Here is a 22,417-nt window from a genome sequence, read left to right on the forward strand (position 1 = left end):
GGCAGTGACCGCTTTCAGAATTTATTGTTAAAAAAAGAAAAAAAAGTAATAATAGGGGGGAAAAAGCACCCACCACATATTGCTTTATGTGGAAACAATGGAAAAATGTGACAGAAATGTATTTACCCATTCCTGCCCACGTATCAGACGATCCGTGTTACTCAGGACATGCTCATGAGAAAAATATTGGCACTATCACAGCATATGGAAGTGGAAATAAAAAACATGCAGTATTTTCAATTGCAGTTGGGAGGCCTATTTCCTGGAGTCCAAAGATCATGTTGTTTTATCTGTTTTCCTTTAGCATAACGTACATTATCAGACTTCCATAACTTCAGACACCGGCAGAAAGCCCTGATTTTTTGCCAGCGGTGACATACCCACCTCAAAGATAAACCTGGAAGTCAGAATGTCTGCCTTATTTCTGTTTGCAATTTCCTTTCCATAGGAACATGCACATGATATAGTTCCTGCTAACAGATATTTAAAGCTTGGCTGGCCCTTTCTATACTTATACCAGTTCAACCCCACTGGAGGTCCTCAGGGCAGCACAAACAACAGAACAGACGTCCAACACAAAGCCTCATTTGTTTTGGCCAAGAAGCACTTGCCTTAACAAATGTATGTGTGTTAAGCGTATTTGGCAGGTCTTTCTTCTGCTGTTGTCTACAAAGATGGCAATTTCTGGATTAAAATGTGTTACCAAAATGTAAACCATTAAGTTCCATATTTTTAATGGATTTTCTAACTCATATCAAAATATCTAAAGAACCTGTGTAACTTAAAGAGAGCTCAATTGTGACAGAGCTCCAAAATAACGAGTGCACAGTAATACATGCTTGGTGCAATTAGCCTCATTACCAACTGCAGAAATGTTGACTTAGCTTCAGTTTTGTGCTTAAAAGCATTAATGCAGCACCTTCTCTAGACCACTTCAGCTTCAAGTCAAAGGTTGAACTTCCACGCACACAGGTGCATTATTTTAGATAATAAGGTGAAGATAGAACCCAAATACACAAAAAACAAGGCTCAGCAAAAACCTATGGACAATGCTGAATAAACAGTACCTAACCATTTTCTTCCACTGCAAATTAGTGATAACAGTGACCACACCTGTTTGAGGTGACTGGCACTACTGACAGTCACCAGTGCAAAGCTCAGTGGAACATTTGGTCATTCTGAAAGAGGATACAATGGAGCAATACAGGAAATTCCATGCCGAGAGGACAAAGTCAAACATTTGTTTTCTTGAACACCATAAAAAGTATTTTTGGTTACAAATTACTATTGCAAACAATCTTCTCATAGATAAAACTAAAAATGTCTCTACCTAAAAAGCTTTGAGAGGGTCAAAACCCAAATAATCGTAACTAACAAGATTTCTCTGTGAAAGTCCTCTCCCCTTCCGGGCTGTGACAGTCTCATTTTAAGGAAGACCCTCCTCTTGGTCAATCAATTCTGTTTTGGTGGAGAACACATCAGCCAACATGTGCTTCGGGATTTCAGACCCACGTACTTTTAACGTGTAGCAGGCATTCTCTACTTTTGCCAGACTCTGTTTCAAAGTGTAAAGTTTCTTAGATACTTCGTAAGGTCCAGTGTTGCCAATGAAAGTAAAGCCATCATAAATCTGACGTAAGAACTGGCTCAGTTCAAAAGGCGTGTCAATGTCACCATTTCCAACACTGCTGATGCACAGTCGCATCAGCTCTCCAGTTAGATCAGCCACTCCCAGCAGGTAATCTACAGGCGTCACCTTCAGGCTCCAAGTGTGTGGTTGCTTATCCTGGGAATTGGAAGTCTGAGGATAGAACAGAGCAAAGTCCGTTACAGACAATTATAGAAAAGACAGTCTAAAATGGTTCAAATGCACACTAATTTACCTAATACAACTGTAAAGCAATAGGAATTACAAACATTCTAGCGCACGGCACTTCCACAGTCTGATTTCAGAAGTACTGTTTACCAATCCTTCCTCCAGCATGCTGTAAGATAAGAAAGCATCCATTCCACTGGGATGTGATTTCCACTCTGAAAAGCGTGATTAACATGCTTCTACCACATTTATTTGCAAACAGAACATATTTCTGAACCAACACTTATTTGCATTTGCCCTTTTTTTGGCTTGCAGATTTCAGCCTGATGGATTTAAATTTTGAATGAATGGTCTTGTCCAAAGATACACAAACATTCAAGAAACAATAGCAGAGTCTGCATAATAAAACCAAATCATATCATTTTGTAATAATGTCTTGAATTTCAAAATGTTTTCTAGAAGAAGCTGACAGGTGTATTTCTCTCAGATCTGTTTTATATCAACTGAATCCATCAAAATATCTAGATAAATATTCAGAGAAAAAAAATCATTGCAAGTGACAGATTTGCTCTCCAAGCTACAATACTTTCAATTTCCAAAATACTGCTGATCTCGAAGACGGCACAGGTCTGTTTCTATCCCCTTGTTCCCACAAGGGAACATCCACCCAAAATTACCAATCCTGTCTGAGGTGTGCAAACCGTTGACAATGCAGACATCAATGACTTCACAATTAGGGAAAATAAGCATGCCACTGTTAGTAAGAAAAAGTGAAGTTAAGCTGAAAACCTGGCTTCTCTACAAATATCTTACTAAAAGAATAAGAAGGAAAAAAAAAGTGCTATAGACCAGAATCTCTTCAACAGAAACAGTCTGTGAAGCACTTGCGCTGTGTATTACTGTACATTGCACGTGCCATTGCATGACTATTTCTGTACCTTACCACTGCCCTGTCAACAAATTGTGCCCTGTTCACTGTGGTCACTGGCAATAGAGTTTCTGTGCAAATAATACTGTTTAGGGCAGGGTAAATGTATGGCCACATCAAGAACCAGAAGATACAATATAAGCGCTAAGGTACAAGAGTACATGAGCTTGTCTTCTGAGAACATCAAGAGCAACTCTAGGAAAGCTGCAAATCATAGAATCATAGAATTGCTCAGGTTGGGAAAGACCTTCAAGATCATCAAGTCCAACTACAACCTAACCATACTGCTCTAACTCTAACAACCCACCGCTAAATCATGTCCCTGAGCACCACATCCAAACAGTTTTTAAACACATTCAGGGAAGGTGACTCAACCACCTCCCTGGGGAGCCTGTTCCAGTGCTTAACAACCCTTTCCATAAAGAAGTTTTTCCTGATACCCAATCTAAACCTCCCCTGGTACAGCTTGAGGCCATTTCCCCTTGTCCTGTCACCTGTCACCAGTGAGAGGAGACCTAACAGAAGCAAAACAGAGTACCTCCTCTGATTAGCTTAGTATAGGTAGGAAGATTTCATTTCATCTCAAATTCATTTATCTCCTCCAACTTTTGCTACATCACTATACACTGGTAGACCTTACAGACACGATCACAGACATTAAAAATCCCTCTTCCATATTTGTTTCCCAGTATTTCACAATCCCGCATTCCTCTCCCTACCAGAAGGTGTTCATTTTGCCCTAAAGGGGATGTGAAATGAATAAACTTGCATCCCACTGATTGAGTTTACTACTTGTCAGAATAAAAAGCATGTTTTGAATGACTGAGTCAAAGCCCACATGTATATCTAATACCACCCCATTAACTGGACTTAATTAATCAAATGCCAAATGCGTGACTAAGCTCAGTCTTTGCGTTACCATTCCAGAAAGGTATTTCCCATATGAGAAAAGAAAAACTTTTACCATGTTTGTTGTTTCTTCTCTGTCTTCTGCTGTAAATATTAGCTGTTTGTTGATCTCTTCAACACTAATTAAAGATCGTGTTTTGATAAAATACTGAAATGAAACTGCTTCAATGTATTCTTGAAGTCCTGCAAAACAAAAAACAACACAGAATTATTAAGCAAATGACTCAAATTTTACAGCAGTGACCCATGCTTGCTTTTTTTTTTTAAGAAAACTTGTATGAGAGACTATTTTAACATTACTAGCAGAAAGTGAAAACCATAATCCAGAAATAACACTCAGAAGTTATTTAACATAGCACACTTTTGACATACCAGACCAAAAGCAAAGCAGATCAGCATTTTCAAGTTTTTACTCCAAGAGCATTTTTCATTCAGATTCTTCAGTATATCCATAGCAAGTATCATGCTACTCCCTCCCAGAAACATACTGAGAAGTTGCTCCCCATAACGAAGCTTCTAAAGCATTGCGTTTGTATGATGGAGTGCAGATTATTACACGAGATCACAGACATGGGACACAATGCAAAAAGAAGACTGCAGATAAATCAAAAGCAAGGCAGATGGTCCACAAAATATAGGTAAAATTTCCTTTAATTCACATTATTAGCAACAGAAAAACTTCATTTCCCGTTTCTTTGTTTTGTAGAAAGTAGTGAATAGACTCCTTAAAATACACAGGCTAGATGAAATTCATGTTCAGGACAAAGCACATGTTGTTACAAGTAACTCTGGACCAAAAACCAGTAACAATAATTATAACAAACCAGACAAGGCTGCAGTGTTTGGCAAGATGAATACAATGAAGGACAGCTTTATCCTCAAGAACTTACACTCTGAAAATAAGGCATGCAGGAAGAACAAAAAGTGTGCCAGCAAGGAAATAAAAGAAAGGATAACAAATACAGCTTGTAGAGGGTTTATATGCCATCTGCAGCCACCTGTCATAATTACCTCTCACTACATACTCAGCAGATGGCGATTTTCTGTATACATATCAGCAAAAGTGAGATAAAAAGTACAACTTGAATGTTGAGACAGTGATTTGTAGGTTCTGTTAATTTTTCCTTACGGGTAGAGGGCAAATTTGGGGGAAGCATGAGGGAAAAGCTCCTAAGCACAAAGCTGAAGTTGGCACTGTTGGTGGAAAAATAAAAGCAGAAATGAATCTGGAGCAAACAGCCACGGCAGGACTAAGCTAAAAAGTTTTGAAGACAAAAACAATACATGTGTATCTGACCGAGGGGCAGAGAGAGAGCCAAAAGAGGAAGTTAAAGGAACAGACTGTAACATGATAGATCTTAGCAGAAGAACAATTCTGAACAATTTTAAGGAGATGGTTTCACTTTGAAAGAAGCAAAGAGGTGACACTGCTGTAACACGCTGAAAAAGGGCCATGAGTAAATAACACCTTTGCCAATATGTCATGCGAAAAAAAATGGAGGTACCCAAGATAATTAGAATTAAAATCCTGTTTCCATTAGAATAAACTTAGAAATCCCAACTGACTTCTACAGGGCCAGAATCTCAGCCTATGGAGATATCCAGGAAGCAGAAAATTTAGGCTTCATCTGGATCAAAGAGAAAGTCTAAATCAGTAACAAGGGAACACAGTCTTGAGTAACAGAGGAAAGTGGAAATATCCTCAGAAAACTAGAGGAGACCTCAAGGGAAAATGCTTTTCATGTTACAATCACAAAAGCTTAATGAACGACCTGCATTTTTTCCTCTGAAATATGAATTTGTAAGGTGAGTGAATGCAATTTCGAAAGGCAGTTCAGTTTGTACCCCTTATGCTTCTATACAGCAGTAGCTTGAAAAGCAGAACAAAATCCAGCAACCAGAGCCTCATTTCTTGTACACTGGGAGCTGCAAGGCCAATTAAATGCAATAGTTTAATCAACTGAGTTTGGGTAAAGCATTCTGGGTGAAGTCACAGAGAAATAATAGAGAAAAGCCACTCAATCTTCTAAAATTAGTAATTTCAGAAGTTGCAGAGGGGAAGATTTCATCACCCCTTCTTCTCTTGACTCACTCTGCTGATATAACACAATCAGTAATTCATTATGACGTTTTGGCTTTTTTTGTGGACTGTAAGCTGTAAGCTACCCAATACCATAGCACTTAGCAGATTCTCACAGATCTTGTCATATTATCTGCGGAGAAGACTATCTGATATGAAGAATCAACCTGGCACTTACCCAAGCTCTCAAAGAGATCAAATCAACACTCGAACTTTCCAATATACAGTTTTCTCCATCAATCTTAACTCCAAGCTTCAACTCATTTCACTTTAACTCCTCCACACACACTTTGTCCTTTTCCAGGGTAAGTGTTTGGTTCCCCTTTTCATTTATATATTTATATGTATTTTTTTTCCTTTTTCTCTCTCCATATATATACACACAGGAGCACAAACACACATACATTTTTACCTCCTCCTTTCCCATCCAAGCTGATTCATTCCACTATTTTCCTCTCTCCTCTTTAGTGCCACTATATGAATATTGTGCACATAATCCGATTTGTCATTTCACCTTGCACAGTTTGGGAATCTACCTCACAGTATTGACAAGTAAGTTTACAAAACCTTATTTGACATTTCAAGGCTGGACGTGGCTCTGGGCAGCTGGTCTAGTGGCTGGCAACCCTGCACTCAGCAGGGGCTTGAAACTCGAAGATCTCTGAGGTCCTTTTCAACCCAGGCCATTATATGACATTGTCCGCATCGCAAACATGGTAGCAATTCCTTTGCAAAAATATTCTTATTTTAAGTCCTTCCAAAAGTAGTTGCAACATAACCTTTCAGTGACCCAAGACCTTGAAAGAAGGTGTTTTTATATGCAGGTAGAAGGATGTTTGAATATGTTATGTTTTAGCTTAATGGAAGGACATCCGCTATTTTCAGCAAATAATCCCCAAGGTGAAAAGCTCCATCCCATTTCGCTACACTATCCAACAGTACCTTTCCCCTTAAGGTTTTATTTTGGATTTATTCCAAAATTGGCTTATTTACAGATTGAGCTGCCAGTAATAGTTTGTAAAATTGTTTTTATGCATTCTTTTTCCTACAACACACAGAGGAAATCCCAAATAAAAGCACTGCATTACTTCCACTAGTATTTCTTAAAATCACAAAGGTGAGGCTACAGAAAAGTTACATATTTTTATATTTTATTACATTTACTCTGCATAAATAGCTTGTACTACTGATAAGCTACTGTCACACATACAATATATTTTCAAGATATAGAAGGCAGATATTTTCTACATACGAACTGGAAAGTTACACCGAGGCATCTTCTGAGCACGCATCTGTTGAGATTTTATGCCTAGAAGTTTGTGTAATCTTTTTCCAGCTGAATCACCTGATAATAAAGATAGCTACCCTTCCTTGAATATACAGACTCTGAGAAATAACAGTTAAAATGTTTCTCTAAAACAAGCAAAACTAGTGTTGTACTAGCAAGGAATTGGGTCTCTTCACTCAAGTCATTGGAGCACTCCCTCCGAGAGTCAAATCAGAGTGTAAGAGGCAGGAGAAGATGGTTCTATTTCAAAAATGGGTAAACAGTCCCTTGATTGAAGGAGTCAGATTAGGGTAAATACAATCTAATTCTACTTAAGATGTATATGCATGCATGCACTGAAATGACAGATCAAACAAGGGGAAAGCTTCCTCAACATTTAATTTACTGGATTTTTTTCATTTAAGTATCAGTTCAACACTTAAAAGTGGGTTAAAATGTGCCAGCCCTACCTTATCACACTTAGGCTACTAAGTTACCCTCTCTTAAAAATAGGAAGAAAGAAAAAAGAAGTCACACTCTTGTGGAAAACCCAAACTGAGAAAAAAAACAAAGATAACTGGAGACCTTCTGTTAGTGAACACTGCAGAACACAAGGAAGACAGTAGAATTAAAAGAACCCACTTCTACAAGCCTGCTGATCAACAAGAATTGGTAAAATATGTAAATGAACCAAGTACATCAATTGAAACAAGTACAAGCAATAAATTTAAACGTATTAATAAAAAAATTATGATTGAATAATAAATATACTTCAGCATAAGCATCCTATTAAGGTGAAACTGGGAACTCACACCTCACTCATTTCAATCTGTCTACAGATGTAGCAACAATTCCCTAGATTCACAGTTCTTTTCAATCCAGAAATGGCAAAAATTGAAGTAATTAAGCTAAAGCTGAGGCTGTGAAACGATCCAACAGCTGCTTAGTTGGTTGTGAGTATGAGGTGAAAGGTTAATTTTATAACAGCTTACAGAAAGAATCTGAAGCCAGCTATACAGCCAGCTATACTCAGAGACACCATCTAGACACTGCTGTGAAAAAGGCTTGAAATTATTCAGCTGAAGAATAGATTTTATACAATGGGGATAACTAACAGATACAAATAAAAGTACTATAGCTAATGTCCATAAAAGCTTATACATTTGAAAAAAATCTGCTATTTCTATTCGCTGAGTAATACTTTAAACGTGGTGCCACGTCCATTTATGTATGCCATGTAGAGCTATGTACAGCCTTTGAATTTTACAGGGAACTGAGGAAGAGAAAAACACAGCTAAGACCATCTCCACATAAACTGCTCCGTTTCAACAATTCAGTTTTGAAATCACTTTGGCAATCACTGCAAGCTTATATGGGAATATTCGTCAGAGAAAGATACTATAGGCATTCTATTAGTAATCAGTTGAAGGTAGTAACTGAAAGAAGAAAGTATATCGCATCCTGCAGCGATTCGGCTAAGCTGGTTTACAGTCAAATCAATAATTAAATTGGTGAAAATTTCTCTTATTAAATCCTGAATGCTTTACTGATTAGTCAGTTGCTACCTGACACATCCATGACCATTCTGAAGCTCTGCTCCTTTTCAGCTGCATGTGTAAGTGATACATTTCAGATGCTGAAGCATTAGCGTTGTATGCGTTTAGTTGAAAATCGCATGCGTACCACAGCTAGAGGAAAGGTAAACCAGAGGTCTGTCTGTGCTCCTCAGAACTAAAGAAACAAACACAGGCTCCCTGTTTAATAGGAATAAGTGCCAATGACAGTTAAATTATTTCTCAAACAGACACAAAAACCCTGCAGAGAACAGCAGAGAATTTCATTCTCTCATTTGTTATTACATTTAGAAACAAGTGCACATATAAACTACAGTTTTCTTGTAGATGACATTGTGGATGAGAAGTTCACAACCTTTTATTTTATTCTGACCTCACTTGAAGATCTGAGGGGAATACCATGGTTACTTGCTGAAATCAGCACGGTTACCATACTGATTTTTCACTTTCCTTGGAACAACCTAGAAAACAAGCACGAGCTAGAAATAGTCCAAGAGTTGTAAAATATAACATGCTGAAGATAGCAAGTTTCAAACAAGCTATTTACTTACTGAAAATCAGTTTGATAGTTTGTTGGCACACTTGGCAGTGCAAGAACACCGAAATTCACAAAGTAAGAAAAAACACAGAAATTAACAAAATGATATCTGATAAATATTGGCTTCTTCACTGCAAATTCCATTAATTTTTCAGTATAATCAGGAAACTTTGTTTCCATTTCTGGTGTTTTACCTCTCACCCACAACAGCAAAGAGATGAACTTAATTCTTCAGCTACATCCTGTTCCTGTGTTATTATGTTTTCCCACCATCTTGCAGAAATCTGATTGCTTCCTCCATGGATAGCTTTCCTTTCAAGTTTTAGGTGTATTAAAGTTTTTTCCTGGGTGAGATGATTACAATTCATGATACCCTTCCTCAAGCAGTAAAAAGCTTTTCCTTTGTATGTCACCTATTTTATTACAGTTTTCAAACTGTAAGACTAAAAAAAAAAGTTCTTTTTCAGAGGTGCATAACTGTTCTTAACCTTAGCTTTGTTTTAGAAAGACATCTATAGGAAAAGGTAGCACAGCTCACCCGTGCACACTAAGTTTACTTTATCCACTCCAACAATTTATTGCAGCACGATAAGAATCCTGAAGCGACTTCAGATGGCATAAGGTAGGAGACAGAAATAAGCTACGTTATATCATTCTCTCAGAATACAAATAGTGCCTGCACAAGATAAATCGACTGCGTCAACGCTGAACTTTTACACAGAATTTCCCGCATCAACATCAGCAGAAGCAGTCACAGAGCAGTAGTTTTGACAAGGTGCTGACATTTTACAGCCTCATCATCTAATCCCATTCAGAGCAAGTGCAGACATGATAAAGAGCTAATGAGCTCCTCTGTGCAACCCACTCCATTCACTGCTACTGCTAGTACTGACACACAGCAAACAGAAAGGTCAGCCAACAGTGTTCCAGTTACATCTGTTATCATCACTCTACACTGCACTAGCAAAGAAGCCCCAAAAGAAATATGGGTTCCTCATTCTATATGGGGAGTTACGTGCAGCTATCCGCTGTGAAGATAATGCCACACCCATACTTGTCCCTAGCAGAATCCTGCTTTCATTGTACAGACACCAGCTTGTAGCTTAAGCGATCACTCTTAATAGCTTGCTCAGTCAAGGTTTCCTATAGGAAATGGTTTACCACTTCAAAACCCTTACAGTTCTCACACACGTCACCATCCCATACTGTTAAGGGACAAAAACTGAGCAAGGCTTGCTTTAATCAGTTAGAGATTTCATTTCATAAGCCATGTTAGAAAGATGCTCCATTCATTCCCACCCAATGCCAACCTACCACAGACTCTTTGTTCCCCTCTGTATTATACAAGTTTTGCATTTATGCAGAGTAGATGCAGATCATACTTGGAATACTTATATAAATCCTAAAATGTTACAGAGCATACTCTGTCTTTAAGGTTTACACAGCTTTTTCCTGTCCATAGCTGGTATTTTACAGTAATATTTTGGAGTTTTTCATATATAAAACAATACTACCTATATGAAATCCTGAGAAGTTTCTTCCCTTCACTTCGCACATTCATAAACTCTTTCTCAGCCCTTTTCTTGCATAGCATCTCCCAAGAATTTTAAAGAAACAGTACACGTTTCCTCACAGGATATATAAGGTATACACTGCAAAGTGGGGCAAAGAGCAGGAATTCTATATTACAAATAGTAAAGCTTTAAAAATATCAACAAAGCCGAACATCCTAACATAACAAATGAAGAGCTCCACATTAAAAAAAGACTTCATTATTTCAGTATCTCTTTGTTTGCTTGTTTAATCATCCCCTGGGACAATCTGTACTGTTAAGAAACGCGTAGAAAACAGTCATCAGTTTTTGTTGTTGTTCAATTAGTGCTATACTCAGTGTTTGAGCTCATGCAAGTGTCCTTTGGGGAAACGTCCTGCGTGCCATTAGCACTAATCTTAATGAGGGAAAGCATGAAACTCCTTTAGTGCTCTGCCAGAATTGTTTTATCTTCAAGTCAAAAGAACAACTGTTTGGAGTAACCCCAAAAAAAGCATTTAACAATTACAAGTGGCAAACAATAATCCCAAGCATTATACTCATAGCACTGTTCTATTTATAGGTGAACAGTTATTATACTGAATAAAATATGTATTAGGCAGCTTTATGATGCAGACAGTTGTGACTCCCCAGCTGAGGCTGCTACAGCAGTTCTCATTACGAGCCCAGTTTTGATCCCTTTTACTCTGAGAGACATAGGGTGGGGAACAGGAGGATGTTTCATGTTTGGTTTCAAGACAAAGGAGAATATTTTTAGGAAGTTTGAGGTTAATTGGACATGCTGCTTTTGAGATATGGGACGCAGGCGTTTCTTTATTCTTTTTGGAAGAAAAAAAAAAGCCCACTTTAATTGCGATGTTTCTGTTCATGAAAAGCCTTTTAACAAATTTTCCAGATTTTTTTTTAGGACACAAAATCAGATTTGAAAACTAAGAGAAAGTCAAGACTTACAGCTCCAGGAAATACCTAAGCAATCTAGCACTCTTCCTAGCTACATTTGTTTTCAGAAAGGCATGCAAACTTTTCCACTGTGAAAAAAGCAAGGCAGCAATTAAAAACCACTAGACTTAAAAACAAAACCAAAAGCAACATTCTTAACTCTTATCATTGTTTTCGCTTACAATTACAGTATTTCATAAACAGTGGGGTCAGGGGGAATAAAGCATTCCCTCTCACAGTTGTTACCTAATTGTTCCTTCACTCCTCATGCCTCTAGGTTTTCCATCTCAGCCTCATGATCCTGAGAGCTAGCATCTTCACATCTGTCACCTTGATCCCAGTGTCAGCTGCACCAAAATCTACGAGTCTTTAACGCTGCGCAACCCTTTTTTTCATCCCAATGACTAACTGAAGAGTGAAGGATTCAACGACCAAGGTGAGAGCAAGGTTCACGCTAGAAGTTTGCGTTTCATACTTGTCATAGATACGAGCTCATATAATCAATGCCTAAAAGCAGTTTCTGTCTTCTCAGTGACACACAAATATACTCTAACATGCATGACAGGCACGAGCCGATACAAACTCTGCCCACCAAGGGAAGAGCCAAAATTTAAGTATGGACTTTTTACATGGTCAGATAGTGACAGGACAAGGGGGAACGGTTTAAAAGTAAAAGAGGGGAGATTTAGATTACATATCAGGAGGAATTTTTTTACTCAGAGGGTGGTGGAGCCCTGGCACATGCTACCCAGAGAAGCTGTGGATGCCTCATCCCTGAAGGTACTCAGTGCCAGGTTGGAGGTGGCCCTGAGCAGCCTGTGATGTGTGGCAACCTTGCCCACGGTATGGGATTGGAAACAGATGATCTTTAAGGTCCCTTCCAACCCAAGCCATTCTATGATTCAGTAGACTGTGGAGGTGACCTACAGAAATGGAATGAAGGTCACTGTATTTCAGTTGGATTTTATACGCAGTCTTTTTAATGAGAAAAGAACTACCTAATTGGAGAAACAACTGAGAGACCTCTGGGCTAGGTGGTATTATACAACCAAGGAGATTCCAGATTTGCCATTGACTCATGATATCTAAAGAGAGGACAAAAGTGAAAGCCTTTCCATTTCTAACCCAAGCAATCCCACTCCAGTCAATAACAACCTACAAGGGATGGAAAAATGCAATGGGAGGGCTGCATTTTTATATCTTCTACATTAGTCCACAAAATTGCTAAATTTTAGGCATTTGTTTGCATACCTCACCAAAAGAAAAGGTGGACAGCAAAGCCTACTTCTGCTCTTCTACTCCTCCTCATTATCTAGTGCTCCAATACCTTTCACCTTCCTTCTTGTTTTTTAAACCTAGAGAATTCAGTAGATTCATTCTCTTTAGTTGTCTTAAGACTACTAAGATTTTTAGTAGTCTCACTTCACTGCAAGCCACATGCAAGTGTTGAGGATGTACTGCATATATAAAAGCTTTGCAGCTGTGGAGGCACTGAGTCACTATACATACACAGCAGGCAACTGATTTCCCCTACTAAAGGGGTCTATATTCAGCCCATTCTACAGTGGACGGACATATCTTAGAAATTTTAAAAGTCTGATATTTAAAACAGTGATGAAAAGTTTGAGATAAGTTGAATCGCATCTGACAGGGTATTTGCAGTTGTTTTGTGAAGAGCTTATTCTGGTCCATTTCGATATTAGTAAGTATCTTTATGCAAGTCACAAATCAATAAAGGTGAATTAGCGCAGCTAACTGTATACAAGTGTTTATCAAACAAAGCAAACCTGAACAGAAACTTGTTAAGCTAGTAATAACAACCAGAAAAATAAATAAAGTTTACATATCTTTTATATAAAAATCTAACTATTCAGGTTGGCAAGGATGTACTTACTTAAAAACTAAAACCTACTTTTCTATTTTAATCAGAAGAGGGAAATGCTAAGTAGAAAGCTAGAGATAGGTTTGTTCACTTACTTTATAGGACATGGGTACATACAGAATTTACAAGTTCCCATATCTGCTCTGTAGGCATGCTCTATTGCATCTGAGATAAACGCAAGCTAACTCCAGCCCTCAGTAAAAAACAGAAGTAGGTATGCCTCTTTGAATTCACTCACACTAAGCCCCATACTATGAAAATCAGTGGAATTCATGTGAAGCAACCAACATGGGGTAGCTGGTTACCCTGTAATAATTCTGCCCATGTGGCAAAGCTGATAGCTTGTAGCATGAGCTCTCACAAAGATTTGCCCACCTCAAACAATGCTGTTACATAGATAGCAAACATTACATGAGTCACAGGTTGTCCATGAGCTTCACAGGTTATTCAGACAGTGTTTACATGAAGCTTTGAAAACTTTAATTCATAAAACTGAATGAAAGGACTGGATTCCCAGCATTTATAAACAGAACTTAAAATTAAAATCCAAACACTTGAACAATCACTGTTCCCAGTTTGAGGTCATTCATAGTGACAGTGTTTTGAACTATATATTTTTTTTCATTGCCTCATTATAGTACTAAGTGACAAAGAGCAACAAGATTCACACAAGTTGTAAATGGCTCTCCTAAGAGTAACTGCTCACATTTAAATTGAATAATCAAATGTACCACAAGCAGGCTGTGGAATTGAATTAGAGCCATTGAAAACTAGTATGGCAAGTTCAGAAGTGCCAAACTGAGCTTTCACTTAAGAACCATCTCACTCTTAGATGACCTTAAGTTCACATACGTAAGTAAAAGTTATCCTGTGCACTATTTGTCTTGTAAATTACATCTCGTCAGAGATGTATTTACCACCCATTTATAAAAGTAAAATATTTTTTAAAAATTAAATCAGGGCAGCTCTCCTCTGAAGTCACTGAAGAAGACTTGCCTGAACAAGGAAAGATGCACAGGAATCCAATACGTCTATAGTAAGATAGGTAAATGCAAGATACTTTTATAGCATGACCAAGATAGGAAAGAAGCAGTTACAGATTTTACTTATATGTTGCCATAAACAAGGCAAAAGAAGTTTAGGTAAGAATCAAATTCCATAGCAAAAAAATGTCATTTGTCAGCAAAAGTGATGAAAGCTCTGGTACACAGCGTCTCAAGGATGGTAGTAGTGACTGCTACTTCACAGAGAAGAGCAGAAAAAGATGCAACTGAAACATACAAACTGAATATTCCAAGTCTTTAGAAGAAAGAAAATGCTAATCTAGGGATATTAATTCATGAACTTTATGAAGTCACAAAGGTATAATTTCACAAGGTAGTCATTCCCTCTCCCTCCCTGAAGTTACGAGCTTTTCAGCTGGGGTAAATGAGCATGTAGCACATACTCCTCTCAGTCAAAGACAACTGACCAGTACATTCATTAGAACCACTCCCAACTTCAGTGTAGGTCAGGGTACAAAGTTTTCCAGTTGCAGCAAATCCTTGTTTAACAGCAACACTAACAAGACTGTGGGGCAATAGTCTCTCCAGTATCAGAGCTAACTCTGCTAACCACAAAGATGAATCTAAGTCCTGATCTATAACCACAGAAATGCACTATATTCAAACCTGCTGCGTGAAGAGGAGCCACTGCTAGGCAAGAAATCGAGTTTACTCCAAAATAGCACACTTTGTATATTTTAAAGTAATTTACCTGGAGATATAGCTCTGTGGAACTGATACATGTCTTCTCCGATCAGCTCTTGTGCAACCTGCTTAATCTTCCGTCTGACAGCATCTAACTTGACTTCAGATTCATTTAGTACTTCTTCACCATTGGGAGCACTGAAATCATGAGAAAATTGAAACAGCAGCTTTCAGAATATGAGCAGACATTAAAAAAAAAAAGTTATGGGTTTTCTATTACTAATACCCATTCATAGACTTCAGGAAAAAAATAAAGCAGATATTGGAATCAGAAATGGTTTAACTTTCATTGACAATTATTGTAGACTCTGAAAGAAAGATTATGCAGATTCTAACAGTGAAAATAATCAGCTAGAAAGCATAGTTCTGGTAGCATGATATTTATTCCAGATAATAATTCTAACAATTGCTTAAGTAAGAACAATGAGAAATATATGCAAATGCTTCAGAAGACTATTCTGGAAAATGAGCAGTATTTGTAGAAGTTTGTTAATCTCTTTAAAAAAACATATCAGTGTTCTGCAAAACATTACAGAACACACACAAAGTACATACAAATCAAAATACAGCACAGAAAGCTTCCACTCTCGCAATAACACGCGTATCTTAAAAACAGGAATATAAAATTCAGAATAAATGAGTGTCTCATTATTGTTCTTCCCTCTTCCAGTTCCCAGCACGTCTAGCCCCTGCAGTGGGAACAGCTATTCACAGTCAATGCTGAGGCAGTTACTAGAATTATCGCAGTAACTCCTCACAGATGACCAAATTAAAAAGAGGGCAATTTCCTAATCCCTACTAATAAATGTTACTACTATGGTAACTATAAATAGATACTACTACAACAGATGTGTGCAGGTAAGAAAGAAAAAGATAAATCTGGGAGAAGGAACAGGGAGAGCTGTTTATAGCAGTTACGCGTAGAATGAGTAAATATTTTATTCAGCTGGATACACGAAGCTCCAAATTCTCCCATTCTTTTCCTGCTTTGTTTGTGGCTTCCAGTGATTGCTTGAAGGCTTAGAAGGACACAAAACACAGAGAAGTTCAAAACTTCATACAAGTCTCTTAGGTTGCAGAATGCAGTGCAGTGAACAACCCAAGCTGCCTACTCTTTGCACTGATGACCAAGAGCGAGGTTACAAGAACCAAAAAAGGGGAAGTAACAGCAGAGGCAACTAACCCAAAGGAAGGCTGCATGCTCTTCTCTCCCAGCTTGCTGAAAGCTCAAAAGCTCTCATCTGCTATTACGCTCTACTACTTTGATCCCATTTAACATTCCAGTAAAACCAACTAAAAAACCTGCGCCAGCATCTATTAGTTCTCTAACTGGTGTGTGCTGTCAGTAGCTAAAGGATGTTGAAGGGAAACTGATCTTTCTCACCAAAACACTGCAGCTATTAATCACTAACAGAACACTGAAAGGCAGTTTCTAGGTTTCTACAAACACTTTAATTCTCAGTGTGACTCACCTGATGTACCTGTGGAGTAGAAATATCGTTCTTTTGCTTTCGATTGTTATATCACGACTGAGCTTCACAAGCCGCTCATACTTATCATGCCTGGTGTCGAGCTCCAGCTGAAATGCTGCAGAGTCAGTGTTTACATAAATAAGCATGATTATCACAGTATAAAGTGTAAGGGAAAAGCAGAGATCTTGTGCCACAGTATCAGCTGAGGGCCTCAGCCCCACCAGCCTTTTGCCAGTATGGGCAGCACTCCCGCATGGGGCACAGCTGTGGAGACCACCATTGCCCCCTGCCTGCCACAGCTACTGCACAACCCTGCAGCTCGCCTCAAGCAAAGGCACAAAATAATTTCTGAACAAAATACAGCAGGTCCTACGGTGCAGATTTCTGAAAACCTCCTTGAGGAATCGACCAGTATATATTTAGACAACTACATACCTATGAAACTTCAGTCTTGAGTGGCAAAATTCATCATTAATATTTTTTGTTTAAGACGTCAGGCTTAAATACACATCAACCCTGATAATGCTTTTAGCAGTCCAAAACATACACTTAAAAAGGTACAGAATACTAAAAAGAAAGGTTCTATTTTACATCAAAACTAGAATTGGGCAAAAGTCAAGCTAAGAGGTTACTTTTTTTATAAAGGATCTAACAAGTGAATATCCCTCAGAAAAGTGTAGCAGTTTACAGACAAGCAAAGTTTAGATGAAGCTAAAGATCTGTATGTCTCATTGCCATGAGAAAAAAATATGGTTTCTCTTTTTTTTGTTCTTCTGAAACATGAGTCACAAATGCTCCTACTGAGCTCTAAGTCTTTCACATGCCTGACTGGTGTGTCTCCACCAAATTCTGTGAGTTGTGTCCACCAGTGAATTATCAAAAAATAAATACTCCATAACTCCGTGGCTTATAAACACCAGTGGAATACAAACAGTGGATCTCTGAAAAGTCAGGATGAACTGCATCCCTTACTCTGTTCTGAAAATAATCACACGCTGCTGTTGGGATGTCATGGGAAAGGAGGGAAATAAGAGTTGTTCTGAATTCAAATTAACAGCAATCTCAAGAAAAAACTGATACATTTGAGAGTGGAAAGTACAACTGCACTACTCAATTTAGAGTGCAAGTGTAAGTACACTATTCAAGGTGAAAGCACTGGGGTCAAAGTTAATCATCTGCCAAGCTGACTTATACAGCTGTTTAAATATCTGTTTAAAGACACCAAAGAAGTTATATGGTGTTGAAGGCATAATCTCTAACAGTCATCCAGCTTTTATTTTTTCATATTCCTTAGAAACTCAAAAAAAAATTATGGGAGGCAGGGAAAATTTTACACTGAGATCTGATCTGTGCCTTTATCACATTTCCCTCCTTCATCTTTTGATGCTCCTCATTTCTGAAGACCACCTTTTGCTTGTCAGGGCTTACCTAATGAGAGAGTTAGTTAAACTGAATTTACTAACATTTGAGTCTGACTTAAATTCTCTGAAAACAATTTGCTTGAGGGAAGTTTACACCCGCTTATTTGAAGAAAAAAAAAAAAACCTGAAATATAAGCTATTTTTAAAAAAGCAATTAAAATGAAGTAAGTGTCTACATAAAGGCCTACATTAGTTGGTTAAACTCATATTCTTGGAAAGCAGCTACTAATTCACAAATCCATGCATCCACATTTCCACTTAAGAAGCTCGGTCATCCATGCACCATCAGAACTATGGTCAACAGTGAGGAACCATCTCAGTCTCCCCATGAGCAGCCATGTCCTTTTGTCACTGTGGCTGAGATTTTGCACCCATACAGGTCATACAATTCTCTGCTACCAAAAGGCCAGGTCACCTTGTGTCTGCCAGAACACTTCTGCGGTTTACTTAGCATCAGGTTCAGCATGAGCAGGGTGGGGAGGGGGAGCAGGAGGTAAAATGAAAAAGGGTCATACACCGGCTACAGCCATGCCAAACCCTTCTCTCACTGCATAAACAGCGAAACACCATCTTCTAAATGTATGAAGCACGAGTTTAACAAGTTGCAAATTTCTCCCCCAGAGAAAGTTGGCTTATTCCATCACTAAATACATAATCCTAGCAAATTCCACAATGCACACTTTCCATAATCTGGCTTTTCAAATTCTTACTTACATTTAAAAGATGCCATCAAAGGAGAAGAAGGATTAACATTCTCTTTTTCCTCTCTTCTTTGACCATGTGGAAAATTATCATGCTTTCGTTTCCTGAACCCACCTGATCCTATTAATCGAAAATAAACACACATACAACAATATTTAAAAATAAACTAGTTTTGCCAGAGCATACATAATGTCAGAAAGCTGTCTTCAGAACATTTGTGGCTCTGTTGATATTTTGCATGATAGAATGAGGTAACTTCTATTACCAGCTGATGTCATCTCCGCGATACCACACTACTTGTTCCACCACATTTCTAGTGAATACCGGGACAACTTCTATCAATTCCAATGGATAACCACAGTAGGATCCCAAGTCTTTTTGTCATAAGGTGTTCATATCCTTTTGTTTCCTTTCTGTAAAGGAACAGCTGCATGCAAATTCTTGAGTGAAAAGGGGCCTATAGCATTAGATCACTTTTTTTTTTAATGTTCAATTTGACAGCAAATATTAAAACTCCTAGCAGTAGTAGCTTATTGTACAATAATTGACTGTAATTTATACCACTGGTCTTCAGTAATCAGAGAAGTAGTCAAGTCATAAATTAAGCAGACTACCATTATCCAGGTATCCACGTTTACCTCCTGTGGTGCAGCACCTTAGGTCCTTACATTCCACTCATTTAAAAGTTTCTTTTTACGCTGCAAAAGCCGTTTCCTTCAACTGGCCTTATGTGCCTCTGCCTAGTGTCTTTTTTCAAACCCCTATGTAAAACCCAACTGCTCTGGATTGCCTTTTACTACCAACTTGTACTCGGTCCTGTTTCTTCCTTTAGTCACTCCTTCAGCTAGGAGAGAGTCATTCACATCATACCCATTTCTCTTTGTTATCTCTGCCTCGTGACAGCTGCAAACTTCGTGTTCCTAGCAGAGGCCAACATTTGGCACACTTGCGTACTAGCATACCTTTCTGAATATGCATAGTTCTCTTAATTTCCTTAAAAGAAAAACAAAAGGAAGCTACTTAGAAGTTACAGAAGAACACTGGATTTTAAAATGTTTCCGTTTGTTTATTACCCAAACCCAAACCAGAAGTGGGCGTAGTCACTTTCTAAAAGAGGAAACTGAAAATCATTTTTTCCTTCTTTTCTGTTAGGATGGGGGTTCAGGGCTTTGTTTTTCCTGTAGCACTCTGCACGTTACAAACAGAAGCCCTGAAGCAGTGCAGAGAATACAGCTCTCTGCTTTGCTCCAAACATTGAGAACATCAGAATGACTCACAGGGAAAACAAACAAAAAAAAAAAAGAACAGGTCCTCCTGAAGCAGGGGTAAAAAATGAAGAGAAACAGAGAGAGACGAGGGTCCGCTGCAGAAATAACAACGTGAATTTCAGAAAACCAAGGGAAAAATAAATCAGAAAAGCAAAGGAAAGCTGCGTTGTCTGCTTTTGTGGTTGGAGGGAGCTCTGCCCGAACAGCACGCGGGCTAACGGCGAGCCCCGACAGCCACTTGCTAGCATTTTACAGGCCCAATAACACACTCAGGGTTTTGCTGCATGCTTTTTAACAGCAGAGATGGGGACTGCTAGAGCTAGCCACAAGCCCAGCCGAGAAGACAGCAGGGGCACCGCACGGCCGGCCGGCCGGGCCTCTCCCCCCGTCCGCCCTCCTCTCCCGCTGCCCCATTCCCCGCCGGCCCGCGGGAGGCAGCGGCAGGCGGCGCACCGTCACCTTCCTTGCCGCTCATCTCGCTACCGCCGCCGAGCCAGGCGTCCTCACGGCGAGCCGCTTCCCACCACACGTCGCCAGGGCCCCACGGCACGGCGCTGAGGTGCCCGCTAGCCTGCCTGACGGCAAGGCCGGCTCCGGCGCGGCCCCTCGGCCCCGGGAAGGGAGGCGCGGCGCAGAGACGCAGCGAGACGGAGGGAGATACCGGGCTCGGTGACCACCAGCTAAGAGCAGAGCACGGCCCCCATCGAGGTTTTGAGCAGGCGCTCGCCAGGACAGCCTCGCTGAGGTCCCGCCGGGGGCCTCCCTGGCGCGGAGCAGGTCGGGCCGCGTAGTGCTGCAGGGCAGGGGCGGGCGGCGGGGCAGGCGCTGGGTGGGGTCGGCTGCGTGTTTGGGGCGCGCTCGGGGTGCCGGGCGGGGTGCCGAGCAGCGTGCCGGTCCCGCCGCCCCGCTTTGCCTCGCCGCACACAGAGGCGGAGCGCCCGCAGCCTTTGTGTGTGGGCGTGCGTGCGCTCCTCTCCTTCCTCCCCACCCTTAATAATTTTTTAACCTGTTGGTCAGTTGGTCAGTCCAGCGTGACAGAGGGAAAGCGCCTCCGGGAGTGATTATAAACATCCTGGCCGTGGGAAAAGGTTCGGGTGGAACTCGTACCACGCCGTGAACCGGGGGCAGTCCTGGACAGGAGATGTGAACTCGTCCGAGTCCACAAGGCAGAGCCCGGGGACGCGGACCCTGGCCCAGCCCTGCGTGTGTCACCAACACACACATGCATCTATTGGCAACTTGAATCCCGGGTGAATGTGTCAACTGATTCAGGACATTAGAGGCCAAAAAAAAAAAAAAAAAAAAACCTCAAAATAACAAGAAAAAACAACAACTTTACCAGAAAGGGAATGTGCAAGCTACAGAACATGCAATACCAAGGTTACTATCAGAGGTGCTGAGGACATGGCAAGTGGACTAATAGCTCTTTTTTGTACTATAAAGTTAATTACAGAAGAGAGCCTCTGTCCTAACACTGAAGAAGCTGTCCTGTTGGCAGAGGTACCCCTATGAAGATGTAAATAAAAGCATCAGGAGGATGATACATTACCTAATTTGGATAGTACAGGAATAAAGCTTTGACAACAGCTCTAAGCAGCCTTCAGGCAGCCAGGGAGAATCACCAAACCATCATATTGCCAAATACCTAGAACACATGACTATCGTGCAGCATTCAAAATTATTCAGAGGCATAAAGCCTCTCTCCAATTTCCTAATCTAAGAAAACAGATGTTAATCACATTTGAAAGCCAGAGTACAAAGAGGATCCCAGCAGAACTTCCTCAGGCCTGGCCCAAGGATTGGGATGCACAACAGCTTTGGTTGCTGTGCTCCCAGCTGCACAGGAGCTTCCAGCCTTCAGAGCAGCAGAATCAGAACATGGAATGATTTGTGTCAGCATTAACCCTGCACACATTTGTTCTCAGCCTTTGATTTTAGAAGACGTACAAAACTGCTTTTGGAAACAGTTACTTTTTTTTTTTTTTTTAACAGTGCTATTTCTGTGTTCTCAGCAGCCGTTTGACAAAAAGCAGAACATCTTTGGTTATGCTGGTGTCTCAGGATAGTGGAAAAAGTAATGATGTTCAAATGTTTCCCAGCGGTGGAAAGTTTCCAACCGACTGTGGGAGGTGGGGGTTTGAGCTTCCACTGAGACTCAGTGACACTCTGCACATGCCCAGAGAAACTCAACATCCCTCAGCAATAAGAACTGCTTTCTCCTGGGACAGTCTCTTTAAGTGTGGCAGTGTTACTCTTCTTCAGCAACAGGTTGTTATTTGTAAAATCTTTCCCTTTCTTCCTGCTGATAATTAGACCTCTCT

General features: G+C 39.9%; 1 protein-coding gene across 3 annotated transcripts; it reads right to left on the reverse strand.

The window, feature by feature from the left end:
- On the reverse strand, nucleotides 6–20,707 carry TSNAX (translin associated factor X). 3 transcript variants are annotated; one of them, XM_021391560.1, is made up of 6 exons: nucleotides 20,556–20,707; nucleotides 18,841–18,948; nucleotides 16,706–16,820; nucleotides 15,241–15,371; nucleotides 3,709–3,836; nucleotides 6–1,801 (listed from the first exon to the last, which is right to left on the reverse strand). In XM_021391560.1, exons 1-6 carry the CDS (start codon nucleotides 20,569–20,571, stop codon nucleotides 1,427–1,429), a joined length of 873 nt encoding a protein of 290 aa, XP_021247235.1. In that variant the 5' UTR covers nucleotides 20,572–20,707; the 3' UTR covers nucleotides 6–1,426. The 3 variants fall into 3 exon arrangements, with proteins under 3 accessions (XP_021247235.1, XP_021247234.1, XP_021247236.1); XM_021391559.1 differs by having other exon boundaries at nucleotides 20,550–20,698; XM_021391561.1 differs by having other exon boundaries at nucleotides 20,560–20,676.

The sequence above is a fragment of the Numida meleagris genome, chromosome 3 (genome assembly GCF_002078875.1).
Source record: "Numida meleagris isolate 19003 breed g44 Domestic line chromosome 3, NumMel1.0, whole genome shotgun sequence".
NCBI classification, from domain to species: Eukaryota; Metazoa; Chordata; class Aves; order Galliformes; family Numididae; genus Numida; species Numida meleagris.

Excerpts from the sequence above, each read along its gene's own strand:
- TSNAX (XM_021391559.1), bottom strand. The coding sequence starts at position 20,571 with ATGAGCGGCAAGGAAGGTGACG. Across the intron at positions 15,372-16,705 it reads CTACTCCACAGGTACATCAG|TGCTCCCAATGGTGAAGAAG; the intron begins GTGAGTCACACT and ends TCATGATTTCAG. Across the intron at positions 1,802-3,708 it reads GAGAAGAAACAACAAACATG|ACTTCCAATTCCCAGGATAA; the intron begins GTAAAAGTTTTT and ends TTCTATCCTCAG.